The sequence below is a fragment of the Boleophthalmus pectinirostris genome, unplaced genomic scaffold, assembly GCF_026225935.1.
Source record: "Boleophthalmus pectinirostris isolate CB_2022bp ecotype Guang Dong unplaced genomic scaffold, ASM2622593v1 HiC_scaffold_22, whole genome shotgun sequence".
NCBI classification, from domain to species: domain Eukaryota; kingdom Metazoa; phylum Chordata; class Actinopteri; order Gobiiformes; family Gobiidae; genus Boleophthalmus; species Boleophthalmus pectinirostris.
Window position 1 is genome coordinate 38,122,050 of NW_026571190.1, and position 25,205 is coordinate 38,147,254.

At 42.0% G+C, this 25,205-nt stretch overlaps 1 protein-coding gene across 1 annotated transcript in view; it reads right to left on the reverse strand.

Moving 5' to 3' along the window:
- nr3c2 (nuclear receptor subfamily 3, group C, member 2) overlaps positions 1 to 25,205 on the reverse strand; it is a 407,529-nt gene that overhangs the window by 98,770 nt on the left and 283,554 nt on the right. Inside the window, exons 4-5 of the mRNA XM_055158161.1 lie at positions 21,046 to 21,162; positions 7,405 to 7,731 (exon numbers count right to left, since the gene is read on the reverse strand). Coding sequence (XP_055014136.1) covers positions 7,405 to 7,731; positions 21,046 to 21,162 — 444 coding nt within the window. The remainder of the gene's footprint in view (positions 1 to 7,404; positions 7,732 to 21,045; positions 21,163 to 25,205) is intronic.

Genomic DNA, 25,205 nt, shown 5'->3' on the forward strand with positions numbered 1-25,205 from the left:
ATGCAGCATTTGTGTGTTAAACGTGTGAATGATGCAACTCCGAGTTATGTTTTTGACGAGAAAACAACATTATAAACACACAGTAGATCAGAAAATAGCGTTATAAATGCCCTTTATGAATGCAAAATTGATAGTTTTAAAGCCGTACTGTGGAACATTCCTGGCAGAGCAATAACTCCCGCGTTGCCGAGCCCTTCGCCGGAGCAGCTGGTGTTAATATTTCACCCCGAATCCTGTTTACTTCAATTATAGAGCGCCTTGATGAGGATAACACGCTTACATCTCCACTTTAAATCTCTCTATTCTGAATTATTCATCATCGCTGTGGTTAAATCAGGCCAAACCATTTTCCATTCCCAAATATTAGATCTCAAAACGATCGCGCGAAGATTAAGACAAAATCCAATTCGACCATTAAATAGAATCAAGATTAAGACTTCCAAAACACAGCTCCTTCCAGCCGCCTCCTCTGATGTTAAAAGAATATCCGATGTCTATCAATTTCAGCGTTTTTTTTTTTTGGCGCATAAGCAGGAATAAAAACAGGCGAAAACAGGGATGCGGTTCCCAAAAAAATGCCGGTCGGTGACGGCGTACTGAAGGATGGGACACAGGTAGCGAGCTTTTTGAGGCTGTTTAATTTGCTGTATTGCAAATATTTGATACCTCCTGGGTGTCTGCTTGCCGTATCCGGGGGTAAAAATAGAAGGAGAGCCAGACAGGAGGGTCAAAGTGTGTACCTTGACTTTCAGAGACGCCACCGGCTGCATTCGCTTTACATTCGGATGAGGGCCGGTAAATATTCGGCCAGAATCTGCAGTCGTGGAAAGCTCGCGACTGTCAGGTGGAGGATGAGTTGTGGTGGTTTTTTTTTTTTTTGGAGAGTAATGTTTTGTTATTGTCAGGATCTGTGTGTCGTTCGTTCATTTGTTTTTCGAAATAAAACCGGAAATAAGAAAAGGAAACAACAAATGTTTTCTTCATTATTTGTTTGGAGAAAAACAAAATGAAAAAACAGATAATGATTCGTTTTTTCAGTTTTCGATTTTGTGTTAAAATAAATAACGGAAAAAACTGCAGTTTCTGTGACTTAAATTGCGACGCCGCCTACGGACTGAATCAGGACTGAAACAGGACTAAATCAGGGCTAAAATGAGACTAAAACAGGACTACACCAGGACTGAGGCAGGAGTAAACCAGGTCTAAACCAGGACTGAATTAGCCCTAAACTAGGTCTGAAAAAGGACTGAACCAGGACAAACCAGGTCCCGGTCTTGGTTCTGGTCTGGTCCCGGGCTCAGTCCTGTTCTCAGTCCCGGTTTGGTCTCAGCGCCGGTCTGGTCCTGGTCTCAGTCCTTGTCTCAGTCCTGGTCTCAATCCCAGTCTGGTCCCGGATGTCAGTCCCGGTCTGGTCCTGGTCTGGTTCTGGTGTCAGTCCTGGTGTCAGTCCGGGTGTCAGTCCTGGTTTAGTCCTGGTTTAGTCCTGGTTTAGACCTGGTTTAGTCCTGGTTTAGACCTGGTTTAGTCCTGGTTTAGTCCTGGTTCAGTCCTGGTGTCAGTCCTGGTTTAGACCTGGTTTAGACCTGGTTCAGTCCTGGTTCAGTCCTGGTTTCAGTCCTGGTGTCAGTCCTGGTTTAGTCCTGGTTTAGACCTGGTTTCCTGGGTCAGTCCTGGTTTAGTCCTGGTTTAGACCTGGTTTAGACCTGGTTTAGACCTGGTTTAGTCCTGGTTCTCAGTCCTGGTTTAGTCCCTGGTTTAGTCCTGGTTTAGACCTGGTTTAGTCCTGGTTTAGACCTGGTTTAGACCTGGTTTTAGTCCTAGTTTAGACCTGGTTCAGTCCTGGTTTAGTCCTAGTTTAGACCTGGTTCAGTCCTGGTTCAGTCCTGGTTTAGTCCTGGTTTAGACCTGGTTTAATCCTGGTGTCAGTCCTGGTTTAGTCCTGGTTTAGACCTGGTTTAGTCCTGGTTTAGTCCTGGTTTAGTCCTGGTTTAGTCCTGGTTTAGTCCTGGTTTAGTCCTGGTTTAGACCTGGTTTAGTCCTGGTTTAGTCCTGGTTTAGTCCTGGTTTAGTCCTGGTTCAGTCCTGGTTTAGTCCTGGTTTAGACCTGGTTTAGACCTGGTTTAGACCTGGTTCCTGGTTCAGTCCTGGTTCAGTCCTGGTTTAGACCTGGTTTAGACCTGGTTCAGTCCTGGTTTAGACCTGGTTTAGACCTGGTTTAGACCTGGTTTAGACAGTCCTGGTTTAGTCCTGGTTTAGTCCTGGTTTAGTCCTGGTTCAGTCCTGGTTTAGTCCTGGTTTAGACCTGGTTCCTGGTTTAGACCTGGTTTAGACCTGGTTTAGACCTGTCCTGGTTTAGACCTGGTTTAGTCCTGGTTTAGTCCTGGTTTAGTCCTGGTTTAGTTGGTTAGTCCTGGTTCAGTCCTGGTTTAGTCCTGGTTTAGTTTTTAGACCTGGTTTAGTCCTGGTTCCTGGTTTAGTCCTGGTTTAGTCCTGGTTTAGTCCTGGTTCCTGGTTTAGTCCTGGTTAGTCCTGGTTTAGTCCTGGTTCAGTCCTGGTTTAGACCTGGTTTCCCTGGTTTAGTCCTGGTTTAGACCTGGTTTAGTCCTGGTTTAGTCCTGGTTTAGTGGTTTAGTCCTGGTTCAGTCCTGGTTCAGTCCTGGTTTAGTCCTGGTTTAGACCTGGTTTAGTCCTGGTTTACCTGGTTTTAGTCCTGGTTTAGTCCTGGTTTAGACCTGGTTTAGTCCTGGTTTAGACCTGGTTCAGACCTGGTTTAGTCCTGGTTTAGTCCTGGTTTTAGACCTGGTTTAGGTCCTGGTTTAGACCTGGTTTAGACCTGGTTCAGTCCTGGTTCAGTCCTGGTTTAGTCCTGGTTTAGTCCTTTTAGTCCTGGTTTAGTTGGTTCCTGGTTAGTCCTGGTTCAGTCCTGGTTCAGTCCGGCATCGCAGTTCAAGTCACAGAAACGGGAAACGTCCATTATCCATTTTTCCCATTATTCATTTAAACACAAAATTGAAAACTGAAAAAAAACAAATCATTATCTGTTTTTTTCCATTTTTGGTTTTGGAGACAAATAATGAAGAAAATAGTGGGGGTATTTTACGTAGACCTCTAATGGTGGAACGCTTAGGAGTTACCATGGCGACACAGAAGCTTTAAAATCATCTGAAAACTCCCCAAAAAAAACAAAAACAAAATGGATTTAAACAGCGAATTTCCAGGAGCCTGTGATCGATACGAGCGCCCGTGGTTCTGTTTAAGAGTTTGATTTTCAACAAAAAGGTGAGAGTGACGAACGTGTGACTGTAATTTTCCGTGAGAGAGAGATTTGTTTAACAGCACAAATCGGCTCATCTGCTGTAGTTAGACCTGGACAGACTTTATTGATCCACACGGGAAATTATCTGAAGTATTTGTAGTTCCAGCTCAGCCAGTTTTTTAAAGGTTTGCGTTGAAATAAATCACAGAATAAAGGTCTAAAGAAGCCCCGTCCACACTCGTTTTCGTTGCGGATGTGGTGTTCGTTCGCGCTAATATGATGAAAAACGGCTCAAGAGACGGAAAGATCTGGTCCCGCCGGCTCCCACGAGTCCGACGCCTGTGTGGACTCCTGAAAACGCTGATGAAGGTCTATGCGTCGAAAGTAATTCACCGCCAAAACGATAAAAGGCTAGAATATATGTCCGCTCATGTACTGTATTTTCCGCGCTATTAGGCTTCGTTCAGACTGCAGGGCTTAAAGGTTGTATAGAGGATTTTTTAAAGGGAAAAAGAAATACAGCAACAGTCCTTTTTCAAATGTTATGTGCATGCGCGACACCACCTTCCTCTTCCACAGCCTCAGTAGAAACACCTCCTCCCGCCGCTTTACTCCAGAAATCACGTTTGTTTACAACCAGTGCGTGTTCAGAATAACTGTTGAAGTTTCCTGTCTAGAAATAATTTAGCGACCGACACGTCAGTTTTTAGACTCTTTGCTTCATTCGCGCCATCGCTGGAAGAGATCTCCAAGAATCACGTGTTTGGCTTTGCTCCTTTTCTCCTTCTCTTCTTCTTTCGGCGACCTCAAAAACGGACTTTCGTTTGTGGCGAACCGGTCGTGGATTTTCGTCCACCATCTCAGCAAACTTTGTGCGAACTGCGAGGAAACTACATTTTAAAAAAAGCCTCTAAGAACTGCTGCATAAACCACATAATCCCTGCGCATCAGTTACACTAGAAAGGCAGGGAGTTTGACAACCTAACAGCCAATAGAAAATGAGGTAGCCTTGTTATCTATTGGCTGATTATGTCCACAGATGACAGATTTTCATTCTTTTTTCTTTAATCAACATAATTCCAAGGCTGCTGCATTTCTGTAAGGGTATTTTAAACTTTCATTGACAATTTGAAACAAAAAAAAAAAAATCCTCCATACAACCTTTAACGCTCAATTCAGATTTTTTTGTGAAATCCGATGTTTTTTCGAGGTCGTTCACATTTCCAATTAAATGCGACTTGTATGTGACTCCAGTGTGACCGTTAAATGGCCTGAAAGTGTCCTGCATGTGACACTGGAGACATGACGACGTCAACCGCAGCGAGCGTCTCTGTGTTTACTGAAGTTGTCCAAACATGGACGCAGCATCGAGCACCTGGAGATTTTAAAGTTCCTCTCGTACCGGAGCCAGAACATGAACAACTTACTTGTTTTAAGGAGGAGATTGAGAAGGAGAAGGACGAGGTTTTTGGTCGTGGTGTTTTGTGGGACAGCGGCAGCGACGTTCGTTGAAAGGAACGTGTGGATGTGGAGACGGAGCCAAGAGTGGTGAGTGGATGTGCTTCGCTTCAGTGACACGGAGTTCATTAACAATTTCCGCCTACTTCAGCGCAGAATAGTGACGTTTGTGGCTTGTTGATAACGTGTAGGTGGATGAATGCACTTTGACCGTTCAGACTGAAGTCGTATGTCAAAAGATCAGATATGTATCGGTTTTAGGAGCACATATCCAAGTGTCCTGGGTCACATTTGAAAAAAATCGGATCTGTGTCGTTCAGACTGTCATTAAAAGATCAGATACAGGAACATAGGGGCCAAAAAATCGGATTTGGGTCACTTCTGGCTGCAGTCTGAACGCAGCTTTAGGTACATTAAATGGTCTATTTTCAAACTTTTTTCACAAATAAACCGCACCGGACTTGTTGTTTTTCTAGGTGTTTTTGAGCTCTAAAACCTCCTTTAATTGAATAAACATAGAGTTAAGTAGAGAAGTTTAAAGTCATACTGTGGAACATTCCAGACAAAGCAATATCATCTACATGGATAAAACTATCTGATGGACCCTCCACCGGAAAAGCAACTTTAATATACCTTTTGAGAACCGTATAAAGTTAGAAGTCACTGTTCAGATGCTGTAAATGTACAACTGTGAAAATAACTGAAACTGAAAAAAATGTAAAAGTACTTATTGTAGATTTTATTGTTTTAGTTTGAGGAAAATATCCCAATTAAACGATGTATTAAAACTGTGCCACCAAAAATATACTTTACGATCTTGAATAGCGCACACATGTTTAAGTCATATTTCTACATACTGTATTTTCTGCACTATTAGTCGCTCTGGATTATAAGACGCACTGTCATTAAATGGTCTATTTTTGAACTTTTTTCACAAATAAACCGCACTGGACTTTAAAGGAAACACAACAGTGTGATGGGTGAGTGGTTTTGTTTGTTTGTTCGTTCACGGTGACTCTGGGCTTTGTTCAGTTGTGGCGTGTAGGGAGGGTGTGTCTGGGACCAACGGATTGTCGGCGTGTTCGCAGTGACTCAGTTGTTCAGTTGTGTTTAGAAGCGGCACGTTGCGCTCGCTTTTTCGGTTCGTTCCTCCGTTCCGTTCCTCGTCGGCGTGGAGTGATGAGTGTAGGGATGAGCATGATTAATCGATAATTGATTATTAAGAATTTCATCGATTACGTTAATTTTAATCGACAAACCGAATGTAGGTTGCTGTGTGTAGTGTGACCAAACAGGTGTGTACATGTGTCTCTGCATCAGAAGGAGCGAGACACAAACAGTGGGTCAGTCTGCAACGAACCGAAGCACAAATGCGTATTTAACGATGATTTGTACAAGAAATTCCACACTTTCCGTTGCGTTCGGGACAAGTGTGAGTCCATGTGCACAGTGTATAAAGCAGCACATATGTTTCTGTGTCCAGTGGGAAAAAGTTTTACCAGGTGAGAGTCGCTCAATGTGGATGACGAGTCCAAACGCAAATCTGGTCACACTGACCTGTATTCACCTGAGTCATGTCTTTTAATCCGACAGAAGTTGAACCACATCAGCGACACAAGAGCTGTAGTTTTATCTTCGCTTAGTTTATGCAAATTAGCGATGTGGTTTTAAGTTTTGTTTCTGTGAGAGTTGAACAAAACTGAATTAAACACATTATAATGTCAAACGGGCTGATGTGGCTCTAGAGTCGTTACGGTTTATATGTCGTAAAGTTGAATTTATTTGTGCAGATTAGTAGTGCAGATAGTAATAATAATGATGATCATTTTAATATAAAAACGTTAATGATTAATCGATAATCGATCGTTAATTCTTCCGACGATCGATTAAGAAAATTTCATCGAATGCCCGTCCCTAGATGAGTGTGTCTGTGGGTGTTTTTCGCCGTGCGGTCGCTGTCTGCTCCGTGTGTGTTTGCGGCTTTGTAGTTTACTGAAGTCGTGCTGGGACGCCCGAGTGGATTCGTGTATAGGTGCTCTGGATTGTTTTTTGATGGGGTTATAGGCTTAAGAGCGCGTCTAATAGCCCAGAAAATACGATACATCTCATACGATATTTATTGCGATATTTTGTGGAGGTTAACATGCGACTTTTTCCTCTTAAAATGCCTTAATCCAAAGAACTAAGACTTAAAAGTGTTAGAACTGTTATTTCTTCTTGTAGTCTGCACTGAAATGGAGCAAAGGATCATGGTCTATGTAGTTCTCTGTCTTTTTTTTAACTATTGCTGCACCGAAACTCTTCATTTACGCAAAGACACTTGTAATTCGATATATTGTGATGGTCCACGGTATTATTGTTAGAACTTTGACGATACGATATCACGATATTTGGGTTACTGTTACATCCCAAGAATATGTTTTGGTGTATTTTACTTTTTTTTTTGTTCATTGTCCAGAAGAAGGAAACTTTTTTATGCGACGCATTTGACATTTTCGCTGTTTTGAGGATTAAAATGTTCGCGTTTCGTGTGATCGTTGCACAAAAAGCGGTTTAACAAAGACTTCTAGCGTCACAGCCTTTAATTTTTTACCGAACCGCGTTGAAACGATTTGAAATATATCGTACTGAATCACACCCAGCCCTACTGCCGATCCCCCCCCGTTACATAATCACAAACATGCACCAACCTGGAAGTACTTTGGCCCACTTGACCATGCGCACCATCTGCTTGCCGGCCAGGCGGTTGAGGCTGGACAGCAGGTGGTCGGTGGTGTCCGGTTGGGTGTTGTCGTAGCCGGAGTAAACCTCCTCGGGCTCGATCAGCTCCAGGACGCTGCAGATGGACGGCGGCAGGAAGGGAGTCACCACCCCGGGGCCGTGCGGCACGAGGGCGTTGGCGGCGCTGGAGGTGAGGTCCTTCTCGGAGCACAGGTACCCGCCCGAGCCCGCCTCTTTTGCGTTCTGGAGGTCGTCGTGGAGACCCTTGAGTTTACCGAGCTTTTTAGACTTTCGCGCTGTGGAGATAAACAAAAGAGTGTGTTTAGAAATTTATTTACAAGATTTTTTTTTGGGACATGTTCGCTGTCAGTCGAAAGTTTGGACAAACACTCTCATTCCATGTTTTGTTTTTTCTTTATGTTTACGACTTTTTACATTTTAGATGCTGACGGACTCTTGCGCCGCATACGAACGTGCGAAAGAGCGAGACAAAACAGTTCATAAGATTTTATTTTGTACGACTATGATACTAAATGTTGTGTTTTGAACCCAGACTGAATAAAACCAGGACTGAACCAGGAATAAAACCAGGACTGAACCAGGTCTAAACCAGGTCTAAACCAGGACTAATCCAGGACTAAATCGCGACTGAACCCAGAACTGAACCCAGGACTGAACCAGGACTAAACCAGAACTAAACCTAGGTCTAAACCAAATCTAAACCAGGACTGGTCCCAGGACTGAACCAAGGACTAAACCAGGACTGAACCCAGGATTAAACCAGGTCTAAACCAGGACTGAACTTGGAATAAAACCAGGAATAAAACCAGGACTGAACCAGGTCTAAACCAAGACTAAACCAGGACTAAACCAGGTTTAAACCAGGACTAAACAAGGTCTAAACCAGGACCGAACCCAGGACTAAACCAAGATTGAACCCAGGACTGAACCCAGGACTGAACCCAGGACTGAACCCAGGACTGAACCAGGTCTAAACCAGGACTAAACCTGGACTGGACATAGGTGTAAACCAGGACTAACCAGGACTAAATCAGGACTAAACCAGGACTGAACCAGGACTGACATTTTTTTAAATATTCCGTCCAGTCCTTGTATTTGCAGAGGTCGCTGGTACTAGGTTAGTACATGTCAATGGCCATAGTTTATCCTGCCACTAAAAACAGTCTTACCCACTCCACAAAACACCCGAAACAAATCTATTATTACACCAGACTGTCAATGTAAATGTCTGTGTTGATAGAATAATGTTTGAAATAAAACTAACCTTGTATTTGAAGGATTTATCCTGGAAGAAAGTTCTGCAGCGGCGGACTGATATATGAGAAAATAGTCCCTCAACATGCGACGATTGATGATGTGATGAAAGGTTAGTTTTATTTCAAACATTATTCTATCGACAAGTACAAATAATCCAAAATAAACAAATAACCCATCTGTAGATTCTATATTTGGAGCGAGGAGTTTAACATTGAGCAGTGACATATTGAAAAGACGTGATGTTGTGATATTGTGTTGGTTTTGTGGCAGTTGTTTTGGGCGTCTCGTGTCGGTGATTCACGGTGATTCATCTGGTGCTTTTCCACACTCGACGCACACATCTGTTAAGAGGAGCTCATGTGTCCTGTGTGCTATAGGACACCGGCGGCTTCTGCACACGCTCATCTGCTCCTCTATGTGTATGTGTGTGTGTGTGTGTGTGTTTGTGTATGTGTATGTGTATGTGTATATGTACGTGTATGTGTATATGTATGTGTCAGGTAAAAACAGAAAACACTAAGGCTCAGCTGTGAGGTTCAGTACGGCTCAAGATCCACAATCAGGTTCATGTCAAATAAACACAGGCTTTAAAACAGACAAGTCCTAGAGTAAGTTAATAAATAAGTAGGGCTGGGCAAAAATATAAATAATTAATCGCATTAATTGCATGAGTTCATTAATTGGTTTTGCGCATGTTATACGCAAAACCAATTAATGAATTAAAAAGCAGAGTATTACGCACTTTTATTGAAAATGTAAATAATACTGAATGGACTTTTGTACTACTAATAAATTTTTTCAATATTTTTTATGCAGTGAGTAATAAACACTGCACTAGTAATAATTTCTAGATCATTGTTTTAAACTTGGACTGATATTTCTTGGGAAACAAAGGGTTAATATAAAGGAATGGAAATGGACCAATCACATTTTTTCTTCTAATGGTATCCGGGTAAATCAGTGACTCCCCCTGCAGCGCTGAACTAAAGAAATAAGTTCAGAGCGCACGGCTGGTCCGGTCAGAGCCGGAGCCCGCGGCTCACGTGGTCAGAAAAAAGTGACAAAAGTGTAAAAGACGTCAAACTTAAAGAAACGCTTGTGGTGGACTTTTTCAAAATAAAAGCCAGTGAGAAACAGACTTTTACAATTTTACAACTGCGTTAACGGTGTTAAAATAATTGTCGGCGATAATGACTTAATTAGTTAACACAAAATTAACGCGTTAACGTGTCCGGCCCTAAAAAATAATATTTCACTGCTTTTTCAAATCACAACTAGAGCGGTTTATTTAAAGGTGTAACTTTTCTAACTCTCTTGTCTCCAGTCTTCATGGTGATGTTGTTGTTGCTATGCTTTGAATATTTCACAGTATGGCATTAAATATATAAAAATATTCATGGGTTGCAGACAGGGATCACATGGGAGGAGCTCGGAGTAGAGCTGCTGCTCCTGAGCAGCTGAGGTTCGGGCGTCTGTTCCGGATGCCTCCTGGGCGCCTCCTTCGGGAGGTGTTCTGGGCATGTCCCACTGTAAGGAGGCCCTGGGAAAGACCCAGGACACACTGGAGGGACTATGTCTCTGGGCTGGTCTGGGAACGCCTCAGGGTCTCCCCGGAGGAGCTGGAGGAAGTGTCCGGGGTGAAGGAAGTCTGGGAGTTCCTGCTTAAACTGCTGCCCCCACGACCCGGCCCCGGATAAGAGGACGAAAATGGATGGGTTTAGACAAACAATTCCTTCCTGATTTGAAGGACTCTGTGAGGACTCGATGAGGACCTTTCCCCATTCAAAAGATTTAACATTTTAAATTGAATTGCTTAGTTGCTATGACAACGGAGAGCTTGAAACCAAGACCGGCCTTGAGTACTACAACACTACTGTACGTATCTCCAAATCTAAATCCACTTTATTTCTACAGCACATTTTACAAACAAAGCAATTTCCAAAGTTCTGCACAGAAACCAGAAAATGAAAACAACAAAAAGGTAAATTGTTCAAATGTGGTCATACCAGTGCTAAAACGATAAAAAAAATAAATAAAAGCGAAACCATAAAAATCACAAAATAGCAGTAAATAAATAAAAAACACAGATGATCACACAACGCACGAGGTGTTAAATAAATAAATAAATAAATAAAGACAAGCCAGAAGTGCGTCTTTATCAATAAAATACTATTTAATTTGTACTTTTTTGAGTTCTTCTACAATCCGTGTCAAAAAGACCAACAAAACAAAAGCGTTTCATCTAATTTTACAATCCATTTAAACCTGCCAACATTAAAAACACGGCTCCATTTCGACATTTAACACTGTACAAAAATATTAATAAACTTCATCCAGGGACCCGACGGCAGCTGTTTTCCCAAACACCTTTAACTGTCAGTCTCTAAACCTCGCCAATCACTTCCATACAGAAACCACCGACACCTTTAATTAATGAATTTAAACAACGAGTCTGCGTGTGAATCGCTGGTAACACGGATGCCACGGAAACAGGTGCGGACGGGAGGCGAGGATTAGTTCACTTTCACTTTCAGAACGACGAAGCGGAGACGAGGAGCTTTGAAACGGAGAGCACGCGCCGGCTCCAGCTCTCCTCATTCACTCGCTTTTTCTTCAGCCGCCGTGAGAGTTTAAGGAGTTTTGTGATTCAAAGATCTAACCTTGGATTTAAAGGGAGAGGGTAAAGTAAAGAAGCCGGTAGCCGCGCTGTCCTTTCACGGCATTCAGAGAGTCCGTTTATCGAAGGTTATTAGCTGTAAAAAGATGAAAAAGTCGCTGTTTATGGTGGAAAATCTGTGAAAATTACCGTATTTTTCGGACTATAGGGCACACCGGATTATAAGGCGCAATATCAGTAACAAGAGTATCCCCAGGCAGTGTTGGGAAGGTGACTTTTAAAATGTTTTCCCCTACAGATTACAGATTACACACTCCAAAATGTAGTTTGTAACGTAATCCATTAAATTTCTTAAAGGAGAGTAACGTAATCTGAATACTTTGGATTACTTGATTTGCTGTAGAGAAGCAAAGACGAGGAAATCTTCACATACGATGTTTTGTCAAGACAATAAAAAAGCCCAGACTTTACTGAACCAGATTAAAAATATTATTAATAGAAGAGGAGGAAACACAGTCCACGCAGAATGATTTAGTCCTGTTAAATCCTGTTTTAGACCTGGTTTAGACCGGGTTTTAGTTCTGGTTTTAGTCCTGGTTTAGACCTGGTTTAGACCTGGTTTGGACCTGGTTTGGACCTGGTTTAGACCTGGTTTTAGTCCTAGTTTAGTCCTGGTTTAGACCTGGTTTGGACCTGGTTTAGACCTGGTTTTAGTTCTGGTTTTGTCCTGGTTTAGTCCCAGTTTAGACCTGGTTTTAGTTCTGGTTTTGTCCTGGTTTAGACCTGGTTTGGACCTGGTTTGGACCTGGTTTGGACCTGGTTATAGTCCTGGTTTAGTCTTGGTTTAGACCTAGTTTAGACCTGGATTTAGTGATGAATAAGTGGAATTACCGAGAAAAAAAAAAAAAAAAAAAAAAAAGGGATATAGCCCGAAATGTAACAGTAAAATCCCTCTGTGTAATCCATTTATTTCAACAAAGTAACTGTAATCCAATTACCACTCACTGAAACAGTAACTGTAACTGAATACAGTTACTCATCATTTGTACTCTGATTACATTAACTCCTGTACATGTAATCTGTTACTCCCCGACACTGTCCCCAGGTTTGTCTACCCCAAATTAAGACTTTTTTAAGACCACTTAAAGAAAAATTAAGACCAACATCGTACCTTTTATGCGAGTGAAAAACACCAGATCCAGTTCTAATAATGATCATTACTCACTGCTTTAAATAACAAAAAAAAACTTCTATTGTAAAATCTCATTCAGAACTTATTTACTAGTCATATGCTGGATTGTGGGGCGCGTGGTCGTTTTTTTGATGGGGCTAGTACAGGAGTGGGCAAACGTTTTGGCTCGAGGGCCACATAGGGTCCTAAAATTTGACTGGAGGGCCGGACAGGAGACAGGACATGACGTGTTAAGAGCTCGGCTCCATTGCACTCGTATTTACGCTCATGTAGAATGTTTTCTGCACTACGCGCTACAACTTTCACGTGTAAGTTTCAGAAAACATGAAAAGTGAATAGATCTGCTCCACTGCACACCACAGGCGAGCGTGAGTCCTGAGCGGTTAGATCTCACTGAGAAACAGAGCCCAAACCACAAAACTATGCGTGTAAACACCTACACGTGCAATAGAACCAGACTCTTAGGACGCTCCATGTGTTCAGATTTGGAATACAGTATCTGTAAGGCTTTTGAATTTGCTTTTAAGCCACTCAAAATGGAAACAGTGCAGCCTTGAACACTTCTACTTCACTCATGGTCCGAATACGCCGCCCAAAAATGACTCCTGTAAGAACACTTTCCCATAAAGCATTGCGGCCAACATAATACGCCGCACCTCAATGTATATATAGTGCACCATTTACTGGGAAACGTCGAAAATGCAGGAAAAATAAAACATCAACAAGGTTTATTAGTGTAATTTATTCAAGTTCAGCGGGCCGGATTAAAAGGTTTAAATGGCCGCAAAGGGCCCCCGGGCCATAGTTTGCCCACCCCTGGGTTAGAGGCTTAAGAGCGCGTCTAATAGCCCAGAAAATACGGTATATTTTCAATTTTTATGCTCTACCAACTGAGCTACTGACGCCTACAATTTTTAAGTCATATTTTCTGTATTTCTATTTTCATATTTTTCTGCTAAATTGTACTTTCTCATTAAATGGACGTCAGAGGAGCTGGAGGAAGTGTCTGGGGTGAAGGAAGTCTCGGAGTCCCTGCTTAGATGCGACCCGGCCCTGGATAAGCCGAAGAAAATGGATGAATGGATGTAAAATGTGTAAAAAAAAAAGTGAACCCAAATATTATTATCAAACGTCTGTCCAGGTTTAGTCCTGGTTTTAGTCCTGGTTTAGTCCTGATTTTAGTCCTGGTTCAGTCCTGGTTTTAGTCCTGGTTTTAGTCCTGGTTTTAGACCTGGTTTAGACCTGGTTTGGACCTGGGTTTAGACCTGGTTTAGTCCTGGTTTTAGTCCTGGTTTTAGTCCTGGTTTTAGTCCTGGTTTTAGTCCTGGTTTAGTCCTGGTTTAGACCTGGTTAAGATCTAGTTTAGACCTGGTTTAGACCTGGTTTCGTTCCGGCAATGAGTAGAATTACCAAAAAAAAAAAAAAAACAAAAGGGGATTTAGCCCAAAATGTGAAAACAGGAAAATCCCTCTGTGTCCATTTATTTCAACAAAGTAACTGTAATCCAATTCCCACTCACTGAAACAGTAACTGTAACTGAATACAGTTACTCATCATTTGTACTCTGATTACATTACTCTGGTACATGTAATCTGTTACTCCCCAACACTGACTAGGGGTGTGCAAACAGATCAAAATATCGTATCGGTTAATGTGACGATACAGTATCGATATCGTGACAGATTTATCTCCAAGAGTATTTTTTGGGTTTATTTTACTAAATGATTTTGTTACAGTTACAGTTTTGTTGTTTGTTCAGAGGAAGGAAACTCGTTTATGCGACACGTTTGACATTTTCACTTGAGGTTTTGATGATTTAAATGTTTGTGTTTCATATGAACTTTGAAGAAGAAGAGAAGAAGAAGAAGAAGAAGAAGAAGTGGTTTAACAAAGACTTTTAGTCTCACAGACATGATTTAGATTTAGATTTTATTTTTTATTAAACCGTATCAAATCAATTTGAAATATCAAACCAAAAGTGCACTGTGAGACCTGGTTTAGTTGGTTTAGACCTGGTTTAGACCTGGTTTAGACCTGGTTTAGACCTGGTTTAGTCCTGGTTTAGTCCTTTTAGTCCTGGTTTTAGTCCTGGTTTAGACCTGGTTTTAGACCTGGTTTAGTGGTTTAGACCTGGTTTAGACCTGGTTTAGACCTGGTTTTAGTCCTGGTTTAGTCCTGGTTTTAGTCCTAGTTTAGACCTGGTTTAGACCTGGTTTAGACCTGGTTTAGTCCTGGTTTTAGTCCTAGTTTAGACCTGGTTTAGTCCTGGTTTCCTGGTTTAGACCCTGGTTTAGTCCTGGTTCCTGGTTTTAGTCCTGGTTTAGTCCTGGTTTTAGTCCTGGTTTAGTCCTGGTTTAGTCCTGGTTTTAGTCCTGGTTTAGTCCTGGTTTTAGTCCTGGTTTTAGTCCTGGTTTTAGTCCTGGTTTTAGTCCTGGTTTTTAGTCCTGGTTTTTAGTTCTGGTTTTAGTTTTCCTGGTTTTAGTCCTGGTTTTAGTCCTGGTTTTAGTCCTGGTTTTAGTCCTGGTTTTAGTCCTGGTTTAGTCCTGGTTTAGTAGTCCTGGTTTAGTCCTGGTTTAGTCCTGAGTCCTGGTTTTAGTCCTGGTTTTAGTCCTGGTTTTAGTCCTGGTTTTAGTCCTGGTTTTAGTCCTGGTTTTTAGTCCTGGTTCAGTCCTGGTTTTTAGTCCTGGTTTTAGTCCTGGTTTAGTCCTGGTTTTCCTGGTTTAGTCCTGGTTTAGTCCTGGTTTTAGTCCTGGTTTCCTGGTTTTAGTCCTGGTTTAGTCCTGGTTTTAGTCCTGGTTTAGTCCTGGTTTAGTCCTGGATTTAGTCCTGCATTTTATACGGAGGTTCCTCGTTTGAAGGGTTTTTGGTAACCGTCCTTCACTCGTTCTCTAAACTTATTCTGTATTTTTTCCCAAGTGAAAATGAATAAAACTAATAAAAGTACAATAAACACTTCGTTCGTTGGTTCTATTCATATCACTGTTCTTTTTTTTTATTTTAGGAGCTCGGCCAAAAAACGTATTGTGTAAAATAAATGAGACACGTAGTTGGATGTGCAGTTTTCCGGTGTCGCTCCGGCTCTAATCTCTTTCCTCAATCTTTTCTTATCTGGTTCGTCTTTCCTCTTTTTTTGAATCCAACGCCGCAGATATTTACAGTGTCGGGAAGGTGACTTTTAAAATGTTTTCCCCTACAGATTACAGATTACACACGCCGAAATGTAGTTTGTAACGGAATCCGTTAAATGACTTAAAGTGAGTAATGTAATCTGATTACTTTGGATTACTTGTTTTTTTTTTCTGTAGAGAAGCAAAGACGAGGACATTTTAAAATGAGATGTTTTGTTTGCTAAAAGAAAATAAAAAGCCCAGATTTTACTGAAACAAATTAAAAATATTATTGATAGAAGAGAACGAGACATGGTCCACACGGCCTGGTTTAGTCCTGGTTTAGTCCTGGTTTAGTCCTGGTTTAGTCCTGGTTTAGTCCTGGTTTAGTCCTGGTTTAGTCCTGGTTTAGTCCTGGTTTAGTCCTGGTTTAGTCCTGGTTTTAGTCCTGGTTTAGTCCTGGTTTTAGTCCTGGTTTTAGTCCTGGTTTAGTCCTGGTTTTAGTCCTGGTTTAGTCCTGGTTTAGTCCTGGTTTAGTCCTGGTTTTAGTCCTGGTTTTAGTCCTGGTTTTAGTCCTGGTTTTAGTCCTGGTTTAGTCCTGGTTTTAGTCCTGGTTTAGTCCTGGTTTAGTCCTGGTTTTAGTCCTGGTTTAGTCCTGGTTTTAGTCCTGGTTTAGTCCTGGTTAGTCCTGGTTTAGTCCTGGAGTCCTGGTTTTAGTCCTGGTTTAGTTTAGTCCTGGTTTAGTCCTGGTTTAGTCCTGGTTTAGTCCTGGTTTAGTCCTGGTTTAGTCCTGGTTTTAGAGTCCCTGGTTTAGTCCTGGTTTAGTCCTGGTTTAGTCCTGGTTTTAGTCCTGGTTTAGTCCTGGTTTAGTCCTGGTTTAGTCCTGGTTTAGTCCTGGTTTAGTCCTGGTTTTAGTCCTGGTTTAGTCCTGGTTTAGAGTCCTGGTTTAGTCCTGGTTTAGTCCTGGTTTTAGTCCTGGTTTAGTCCTGGTTTAGTCCTGGTTTAGTCCTGGTTTAGTCCTGGTTTAGTCCTGGTTTAGTCCTGGTTTAGTCCTGAGTCCTGAGTCCTGGAGTTAGTCCAAGTCCAAAAAACAAAAAAAAGTCAAAAGGGATTTAGCCCAAACTGTAAAAACAGTAAAATCCCTCTGTTTAATCCATTTATTTCAACAAAGTAACTGTAATCCAATTCCCACTCACTGAAACAGTAACTGTAACTGAATACAGTTACTCATCATTTGTACTCTGATTACATTACTCTGGTACATGTAATCTGTTACTCCCCGACACTGACTAGGGGTGTGCAAACAGATCAAAATATCGTATCGGTTAATGTGACGATACAGTATCGATATCGTGACAGATTTATCTCCAAGAGTATTTTTTGGTTTATTTTACTAAATTATTTTGTTACAGTTACAGTTTTGTTGTTTGTTCAGAGGAAGGAAACTCGTTTATGCGACACGTTTGACATTTTCACTTGAGGTTTTGATGATTTAAATGTTTGTGTTTCATATGAACTTTGAAGAAGAAGAAGAAGAAGAAGAAGAAGAAGAAGTGGTTTAACAAAGACTTTTAGTCTCACAGACATGATTTAGATTTAGATTTTATTTTTTATTAAACCGTATCAAATCAATTTGAAATATCAAACCAAAAGTGCACTGTGAGACCTGGTTTAGACCTGGTTTAGACCTGGTTTAGACCTGGTTTAGTCCTGGTTTAGTCCTGGTTTTAGTCCTAGTTTAGACCTGGTTTAGACCTGGTTTAGTCCTGGTTTAGTCCTGGTTTAGTCCTGGTTTAGTCCTGGTTTAGTCCTGGTTTAGTCCTGATTTTAGTCCTGGTTTAGACCTGGTTTAGACCTGGTTTTAGTCCTGTTTAGACCTGGTTTAGACCTGGTTTTAGTCCTGTCTAGACCTGGTTTAGACCTGGTTTAATCCTGGTTTAGACCTGGTTTAGACCTGGTTTAGACCTGGTTTAGTCCTGTTTTAGACCTGGTTTAGACCTGGTTTAGTCCTGATTTAGACCTGGTTTTAGTCCTGGTTTAGTCCTAGTTTAGACCTGGTTTAGACCTGGTTTAGTCCTGGTTTTAGACTGGTTTTAGTCCTGTTTTAGTCCTGGTTTAGTCCTGGTTTAGACCTGGTTTAGACCTGGTTTAGACCTGGTTTAGTCCTGGTTTTAGTCCTAGTTTTAGACCTGGTTTAGACCTGGTTTAGTCCTGGTTTAGTCCTGGTTTAGTCCTGGTTTAGACCTGGTTTAGACCTGGTTTTAGTCCTGGTTTAGTCCTGGTTTTAGTCCTAGTTTAGACCTGGTTTAGACCTGGTTTTAGTCCTGGTTTAGTCCTGGTTTAGACCTGGTTTAGACCTGGTTTAGACCTGGTTTAACCTGGTTTAGACCTGGTTTAATCCTGGTTTAGACCTGGTTTTAATCCTGGTTTAGACCTGGTTTAGACCTGGTTTAGTCCTGTTTTAGACCTGGTTTTAGTCCTGGTTTTAGTCCTAGTTTAGACCTGGTTTAGACCTGGTTTAGTCCTGGTTTAGAACTGGTTTTAGTCCTGGTTTAGTCCTGGTTTAGTCCTGGTTTAGTCCTGGTTTATCCCAAAATGTGAAAACAGGAAAATCCCGCCGTGTAATCCATTTATCTCAACAAAGTAACTGTAATCCAATCCCCACTCACTGAAACAGTAACTGTAACCGAATACAGTTACTCATCATTTGTACTCTGATTACATTACTCCGGTACATGTAATCTGTTACTCCCCGACACCGTTTACAGTCCGATACGTATAAAAATGTGTAAGTTGTGACGGTGGAAGTGCAGCGTCGGTGCAAAACAACTCAACGGTGACGCAGCTTTAAAGCCTCGAGTCTTCAAACGTTCGTCTCATGTTGCGGATAATTCAAGCCTGCGTCGGTCTGGGCGCTTTGTCATGTTATAGTAAAGAGAACATTAGATCCACACGGCAGGGGCGCCGCCGCTCGCCGCCGCTCGCCGCCGCTCGCCGCCGCTCCGGGGCCGGTCCGTACGCGCACACACACACACAAAGCTCTCGTGAGTCAGCGTCCTCGGGCTTCCTGTGACTCCTCAGACCTACTTTTCCTCTCGGATCTTTCCCGATAAAACAGAGCGGAACTGACTTAAATGTCACGCCCGGGACACGTGACCACCGGGGGGCAGTATTCTGAATCCACAGCCCCGAGGTTGAGGCGGGCCCGCAGATAACGCTGTGTGTTTTATTTTATTTAAAGGTTGTATGGAGGATTTTTTTTTTGTTTCAAGTTGTCAATGATAGATTATAAAGATGCAGTAGCCTTGTAATTATGATGACCAAAAAAAAGAGAATAAAAATTCATCAACTCTGGACGTGGTGGGGCTAAACATTTGCCAATAGATAACGACACTGCCTCGTTATCTGTGAGCTGACAGGCTGTCAATCAAACTCCCCTACGTTTCTAGCGTAACTGACTTGCCTGCGCCGCCGGTACGTGGTTTACGTACGACTGTCACACAGTCCACAGACGCAAGACGCACAGACTGTTTACTCCACCAACACAACAGTTCTTAGCGGCTTTTTTTTGACCTTATATCTTCCTCGCAGTTTGCACAAAGTTTGTTGCAATGGCGACAAGAATCCAGGAGCAGTTCGCCGCAAAAGAAAGTCCATTTTTGAGGTCGCTGAAAGAAGAAGACAAGGGGAAAAGCAGCGAAGCCAAACTAAGGTGATTCTTGTAGATTCATTCCAGCGATGGTGCGACTGAAGCAGACGCAGGGTCTAAAGACTGAACGCACTGGTCCACAAATTACTCCTGGACAGGAAACTTCTGCTTATTATGAAAACGTACTTTATTTCCAAGAGCTACACAAACGTTTTTCAGGACACGAAAGCGATATCCTATGTCTGAAAACGTAATTTTCAAGGCAAAGAAAGAGTCCGCTTGCTGCTGCGTGTTGTAGCTAGTTCATTCGCACGGAATCTCCGCGCACCTTCTCTGCACCCCTTTCCTGCTCCTGTCCCCGCTGCCCGATCCACTCTTCCCCCTGCTCCTCACTTCTCCGTCCTTGCCTAACAACACTGTAGTTAGTTGTTTACAAGTCATGTGCAGCACCGGCTGTAAACAAACCTGTTTCTGGCGTAAGGAGGAGGAGGGAGGAGGCGTTTCTACGTAGGAGCTGTAGGGGAGGGGGGGGGGTTTCACGCATGCGCAACATTTGAAAAAGGACAAACAGTCGCTGGATTTCTCGTTCCTTGGAAAATCCTCTATACAACCTTTACGGACATATATAAGGCATTTTTGTAGGTTTAATTCTCCGTTAAAGGTCTTATATTATTACGCAAAACCGATTCTTGTGGTTTAAGCCAATCAGAGAGAAAGTAACGTCCATTTGAGTCAAAAACAAAGAGCTGCTTACGTGGAAAAAAAAGGGAAAACATGAATTTAAATGTAAAAAAAAATGACGTAAAATGGACTCAATTCAAACCTGAAATTGTGTTTTTAAAAAATTTTGTTTTGTTTTTTTAAATTTTGTTTCATTCACATTTGAGAAATCATTTAATATTAGTCCTGGTTTAGACCTGGTTTTAGTCCTGGTTTTAGACCTGGTTTTAGTCCTGGTTTAGACCTGGTTTAGACCTGGTTTAGTCCAGTTTTAGTCCTGGTTGAGTTCTGGTTTAATCCTGGTTTAGACCTGGTTTAGTCCTGGTTTAGTCCTGGTTCAGTCCTGGTGTAGACCTGTTTTAGTCCTGGTGTAGACCTGGTTTAGACCTGGTTTAGTCCTGGTTCAGTCCTGGTTTAGTCCTGTTTTAGTCCTGGTTTAGACCTGGTTTAGTCCTGGTTTAGTCCTGGTTTAGTCCTTGTTTAGTCCTGTTTTAGTCCTGGTTTAGACCTGGTTTAGTCCTGGTTTAGTCCTGGTTCAGTCCTGGTTTAGTCCTGTTTTAGTCCTGGTTTAGTCCTGGTTCAGTCCTGGTTTAGTCCTGTTTTAGTCCTGGTTTAGTCCTGGTTTCAGTCCTGGTGTAGACCTGTTTTAGACCTGGTTTAGTCCTGATTTAGTCCTGGTTTAATCCTGGTTTAGTCCTGGTGTAGACCTGGTTTAGTCCTGGTTTAGTCCTGGTTTAGTCCTGGTTTAGTCCTGTTTTAGTCCTGGTGTAGACCTGTTTTAGTCCTGTTTTAGTCCTGGTTTAGTCCTGTTTTAGTTCTGGTTTAGTCCTGGTCTGTGATTTATGTTCCTGTAGATGAAGTTTGTCGTTAACGTTAACAACACGATTTTGCATCATTTTGAGTAAAAAAAACCCCAAACATTAAACACACTGATTACAACACAGATCAGAAAACAACAAAACAACAAAACAACAATCCCAAACTCCCTGCCCAAATCCCGAGAGCCCAAAAAAGTCCAAAGAAAGAGCGAAAAGTCCCGAGTCTCACCTCCCAGGTTCATCCCGGCCTGCAGACACTTCCGTACTCGACACGCCGGGCAGTTTTTCCTCCGGATCTTGTCGATGATGCAGTCGTTCCTCCCGGCGCACAGGTAGTTGTGTTGACCTGCACGAGGAACACACACACACACACACACACACACGTTACTGTCACGCTCCAGAGGTGAACCTGACGAGCACCTGTCAGACGAGCACCTGACAGACGAGCACCTGACAGACGAAAAGCAGGGGGGAGGGGCTAGAGGTTTGGACTGTGAGGAAAAGGTCAAAATATAAGTTTAGAAACATAGAGTGTAGATATAGAAGGACATAGCTACAAACAAAGAGGAAGTGAACATGGGCGCACTTCTGGCTCCATCAACTCTGGCTCCAGTTCACTTTGTGTTGAAAAACAGTCAACCTTCGCTCTGTAACCGCTCGGGACGTGACGTTATCCAAATCTTTGTTTTGGGGAGAGTTACCGTATTTTTTGAGGCGCACTGTAGATTTTTGAGAAAATTAAAGGATTTTTAAGTGCACCTTATAGTCCGAAAAATACGGTAGTTGTGCGGCTTATAACTGCTGTGACCGCCAGGGGGCATCGTTAAGAATGCACGATGAAAGATGATGAAGTTTTATTAAAAATGTTAAACTTTGTGTGTGTGTGTGTGTGTGTGTGTGTGTGTGTGTCCTGAAACATACAAACAGACGGAAAAAATATAAATTATAATATATACAATTATAATAAAGATAATTATATATCTATTATACTCTATACTGTCACTGAAACCTCTCTGTTCATTATACAAATTGACATAAGGTCCTTGAGAAAAAGCCCAGACATTGGTACCACTGTGAAATTTTAAAGAAATGCAATCCTTCCCCATCCACACAGCTTTGAGCACATTTGTTTACGTTTTACAGAAACAAAACTTAAAACCACATGGCTAATTTGCATAAACTGGGCGCTCAAAAAAACAGCTCGCTCCTTTTGCCCTGATGCGGTTCAGCTTCTGTCAGACTTAAAAAGGACACGACTCAGTGGAATATGAGTGTTCTTTCTGTGACAGAGGGGTGTTCTGCTGATGGTGAGTCTGTTCTGTGCAAGTACCATATTTTCCGGGTGATTAGACGCACTCTTAAGCCTCTAACCGCATCAAAAAATGACCGCGCGCCCCATAATCCAGAGCGCCCTATACACGAATCCACTCGGGCGTCCCAGCACGACTTCAGTAAACTACAAAGCCGCAAACACACACGGAGCAGACAGCGACCGCACAGCGAAAAACACCCACAGACACACTCATCACTCCACGCCGACGAGGAACGGAACGGAGGAACGAACCGAAAAAGCGAGCGCAATGTGCCGCTTCTAGACACGACTGAACAACTGAGTCACTGCGAACACGCCGACGCCGACAATCCAGCGTGTCCCAGACAGCACCTCCCTACACGCCACAACTGAACAAAGCCCAGAGTCACCGTGAACGAACAAACAAACAAAACCACTCACCCATCACACTGTTCTGTTTCCTTTACAAGTGTCTCCATGGCCGAGCACCAAAGTCCATCTGTGACATGTTAGTGTCATATGAACATCTCACACTCTGAGGAGCTCAGGGACCAACTCCTGCTGGTGCCCAGAGTCACGACTAAACAAGGGGAGTCAGAGTTTCAGGTTCATGCAGCTAAAACCTGGAACAGTCTGAACATGTGAGACAGACTCTTCTGTGACGCTGTTTAAATCCAGACTCAAAACATTTCTGTTTAACTGTGCAAATAACTGAAAGGTTTTCATTCCGCACTCTTCTCTCCAATTTATGTCCCTCTTTTTAAATTTTAATCTTCATAATTACCTCCGCCAAGGTGGTTATGTTTTTGCCGGCGTTTCTCTGTTTGTTTGTTTGTTTGTGAAAAGGAAGAACTGATTTCATTTTGGGGCTGATCCGGAAGAAATCCTGGATTCTGAATCACTTTGAAATTTTAGTTAACATTGTGGTAAATGGGGCCAAAAATTTTGTTTCTCAATATCTCGGTTAATTATTGACCAAACCCCATGAAATTTGACTCAGGGATGGACAATGGGATCCTCTTTCATATTCCAAAGGCTGATCCGGATCTGATCCAGAAGACTGATTTTATCGCAATTTATATAAAAAATGGGGGTAGTCCTTGGCGGAGGTCTGCGCTCTCTGACTGCTTTTCTAGTTTTTTATGTTTGATTTGTTTTTATTATGATTTTAATGTATTTCTTATTCTGTAAAGCACTTTGAATTACTTTGTGTACAAACTGTGCTGTACAAATAAACTTGCCTTGGATGGGAAGTAGTGACGTCTACAGTGAGGTTATGGGGCGCTGTCGTACACAGGACCCACTGACCGTCCAAGGTTGGTTTCCTGGACGGTGTTGGGCACTTGGGGGGTGATGAGTTTGCATGTTCTCCCCGTTGTGTGTCCGGGCTCCCTCTGGGCACTCCGGTTTCCCCCACCAGCCCGGAACATGCCCCGTCGTAAGCCAATACTCCGGCGATGTTAAGCCTTACTTAAGATTCTGGCTCGGGATCTGGAGACGAGTCCCCGGACGCTGCGCTGCGGTCGTTCCAACGCTCTTAACGGGTTGCCAAAAGAAGCTCGTCGTAGCGTGGGTCAAATGCCACGGATAAAGTTCCCTACTGGGACTTTTTAGGGTTGCTACAGCGCGGTGTGAGCGACGAGGATTTAATGTCAGACACCATTACAAGCTGTTTAAAGGTTGTATATTACACAAAATGGACCCTTACGAGCTTTAAGCCGCGTTATAATTACCTCATCAAAAACAGACCTGGACTTGTGTTTTGTTTCATTCACACGTTTGAGTAACTTTTATTATTAGTCTGTCTACAGCAGGAGTGTCAAACATACGGCCCGGGGTCCAGATCCGGCCCTCCAAGAGCTTTAATCTGGCCCTCGGCTGATTTTCTACTAAAATATTTTAATTATATTTTCTATTAAAATCTTGTTAATTTTCTGCGGTGTTTATCACAGCAGCGTCTCCAGCGTCTCTGTACGTGGCCCCTCCCACCAGAGCAGCACAAATGAAGACTTGTCTCTTTCCAAACGCTCTTAAAGGACGATCGTTTTGACTGTTGACCGTGACACCCTCATCAGAAAAATGTCCAACATGAGAAAAGTGGAGCCGAAGTGCAGAATTTTACAAGAAAAATTGACTTATTCCTATTTGCAGACAAGTTAATGTTAAAACATTGTGTTGAAATTACATTTTTCTTAAAGTTTCAGGTTGTTCATAATATTATATTTAGTAAAAGAAAGATTTGCATTTCTCTGCACAAATATTTGAATTTACCTTCACAGTGAAGCGTCGCTGTGAAAGGAGTTAATTCATGGAAAAGTCTTGACAAAGAAATAAAAGAATCAAGTACAATGACGACATTTAAAAAATACATCAAATCAAATGCAATGTGTTTGTAAGAAAAAGAAAACTAACGTGTTGTGCATAAAAGTGAAGATTTCTGTTTGTAATTGATCAGTAATTGTGCCTGAACTGATTTGGAAAGTTTATTGACCATCAATATTGATGTTTTGTCTTGAAAGGGAAAAGGGGGCAGAGAACAGAGGATTTTTCTTCTTTCTTCTCCTTTTCTTTCATTTCTTGTATGTCTGATGTTGTGACACTGTCGATGTCTTTTTATACTTTGAAAAAAAAAAAAGAAAGAAAGAAATGTATTGCTACTTGTATTGCTTTTATTTGACACCCCTGGTTTACATCTACAAAGCTGAAAATACTCTGTACCACCTTGTGATGTCATGACGTGGTAGTTCTCAGCTCCTTTTACCTTTTCACAACAAAAAGTAAGATCCAGCCAAGTTCAAACTTTCTTGATTCAAGTTCTCTTATCATGATTTGAGTAAATTTCACTTCAAAAGTAAAATGATCTACAAATGGAACAAGACTTTTTGTAGTTAAAATATGAAAAAACATTTTGCTACAGTCGCAGCACAATCACCTCACAGTGAATATTAGATTTTTTTTTTTATGTCCGTCCAAAACAAAAACAGTGTTTCAACTTCAATTTCTCTTACCCAGCATGATTTATTTGCAGAATTTCACAACCACAGTAATTTACAAGGTGTTTCCTTTTATATGAACCATGTGTTTGCAGTTTAATTTGT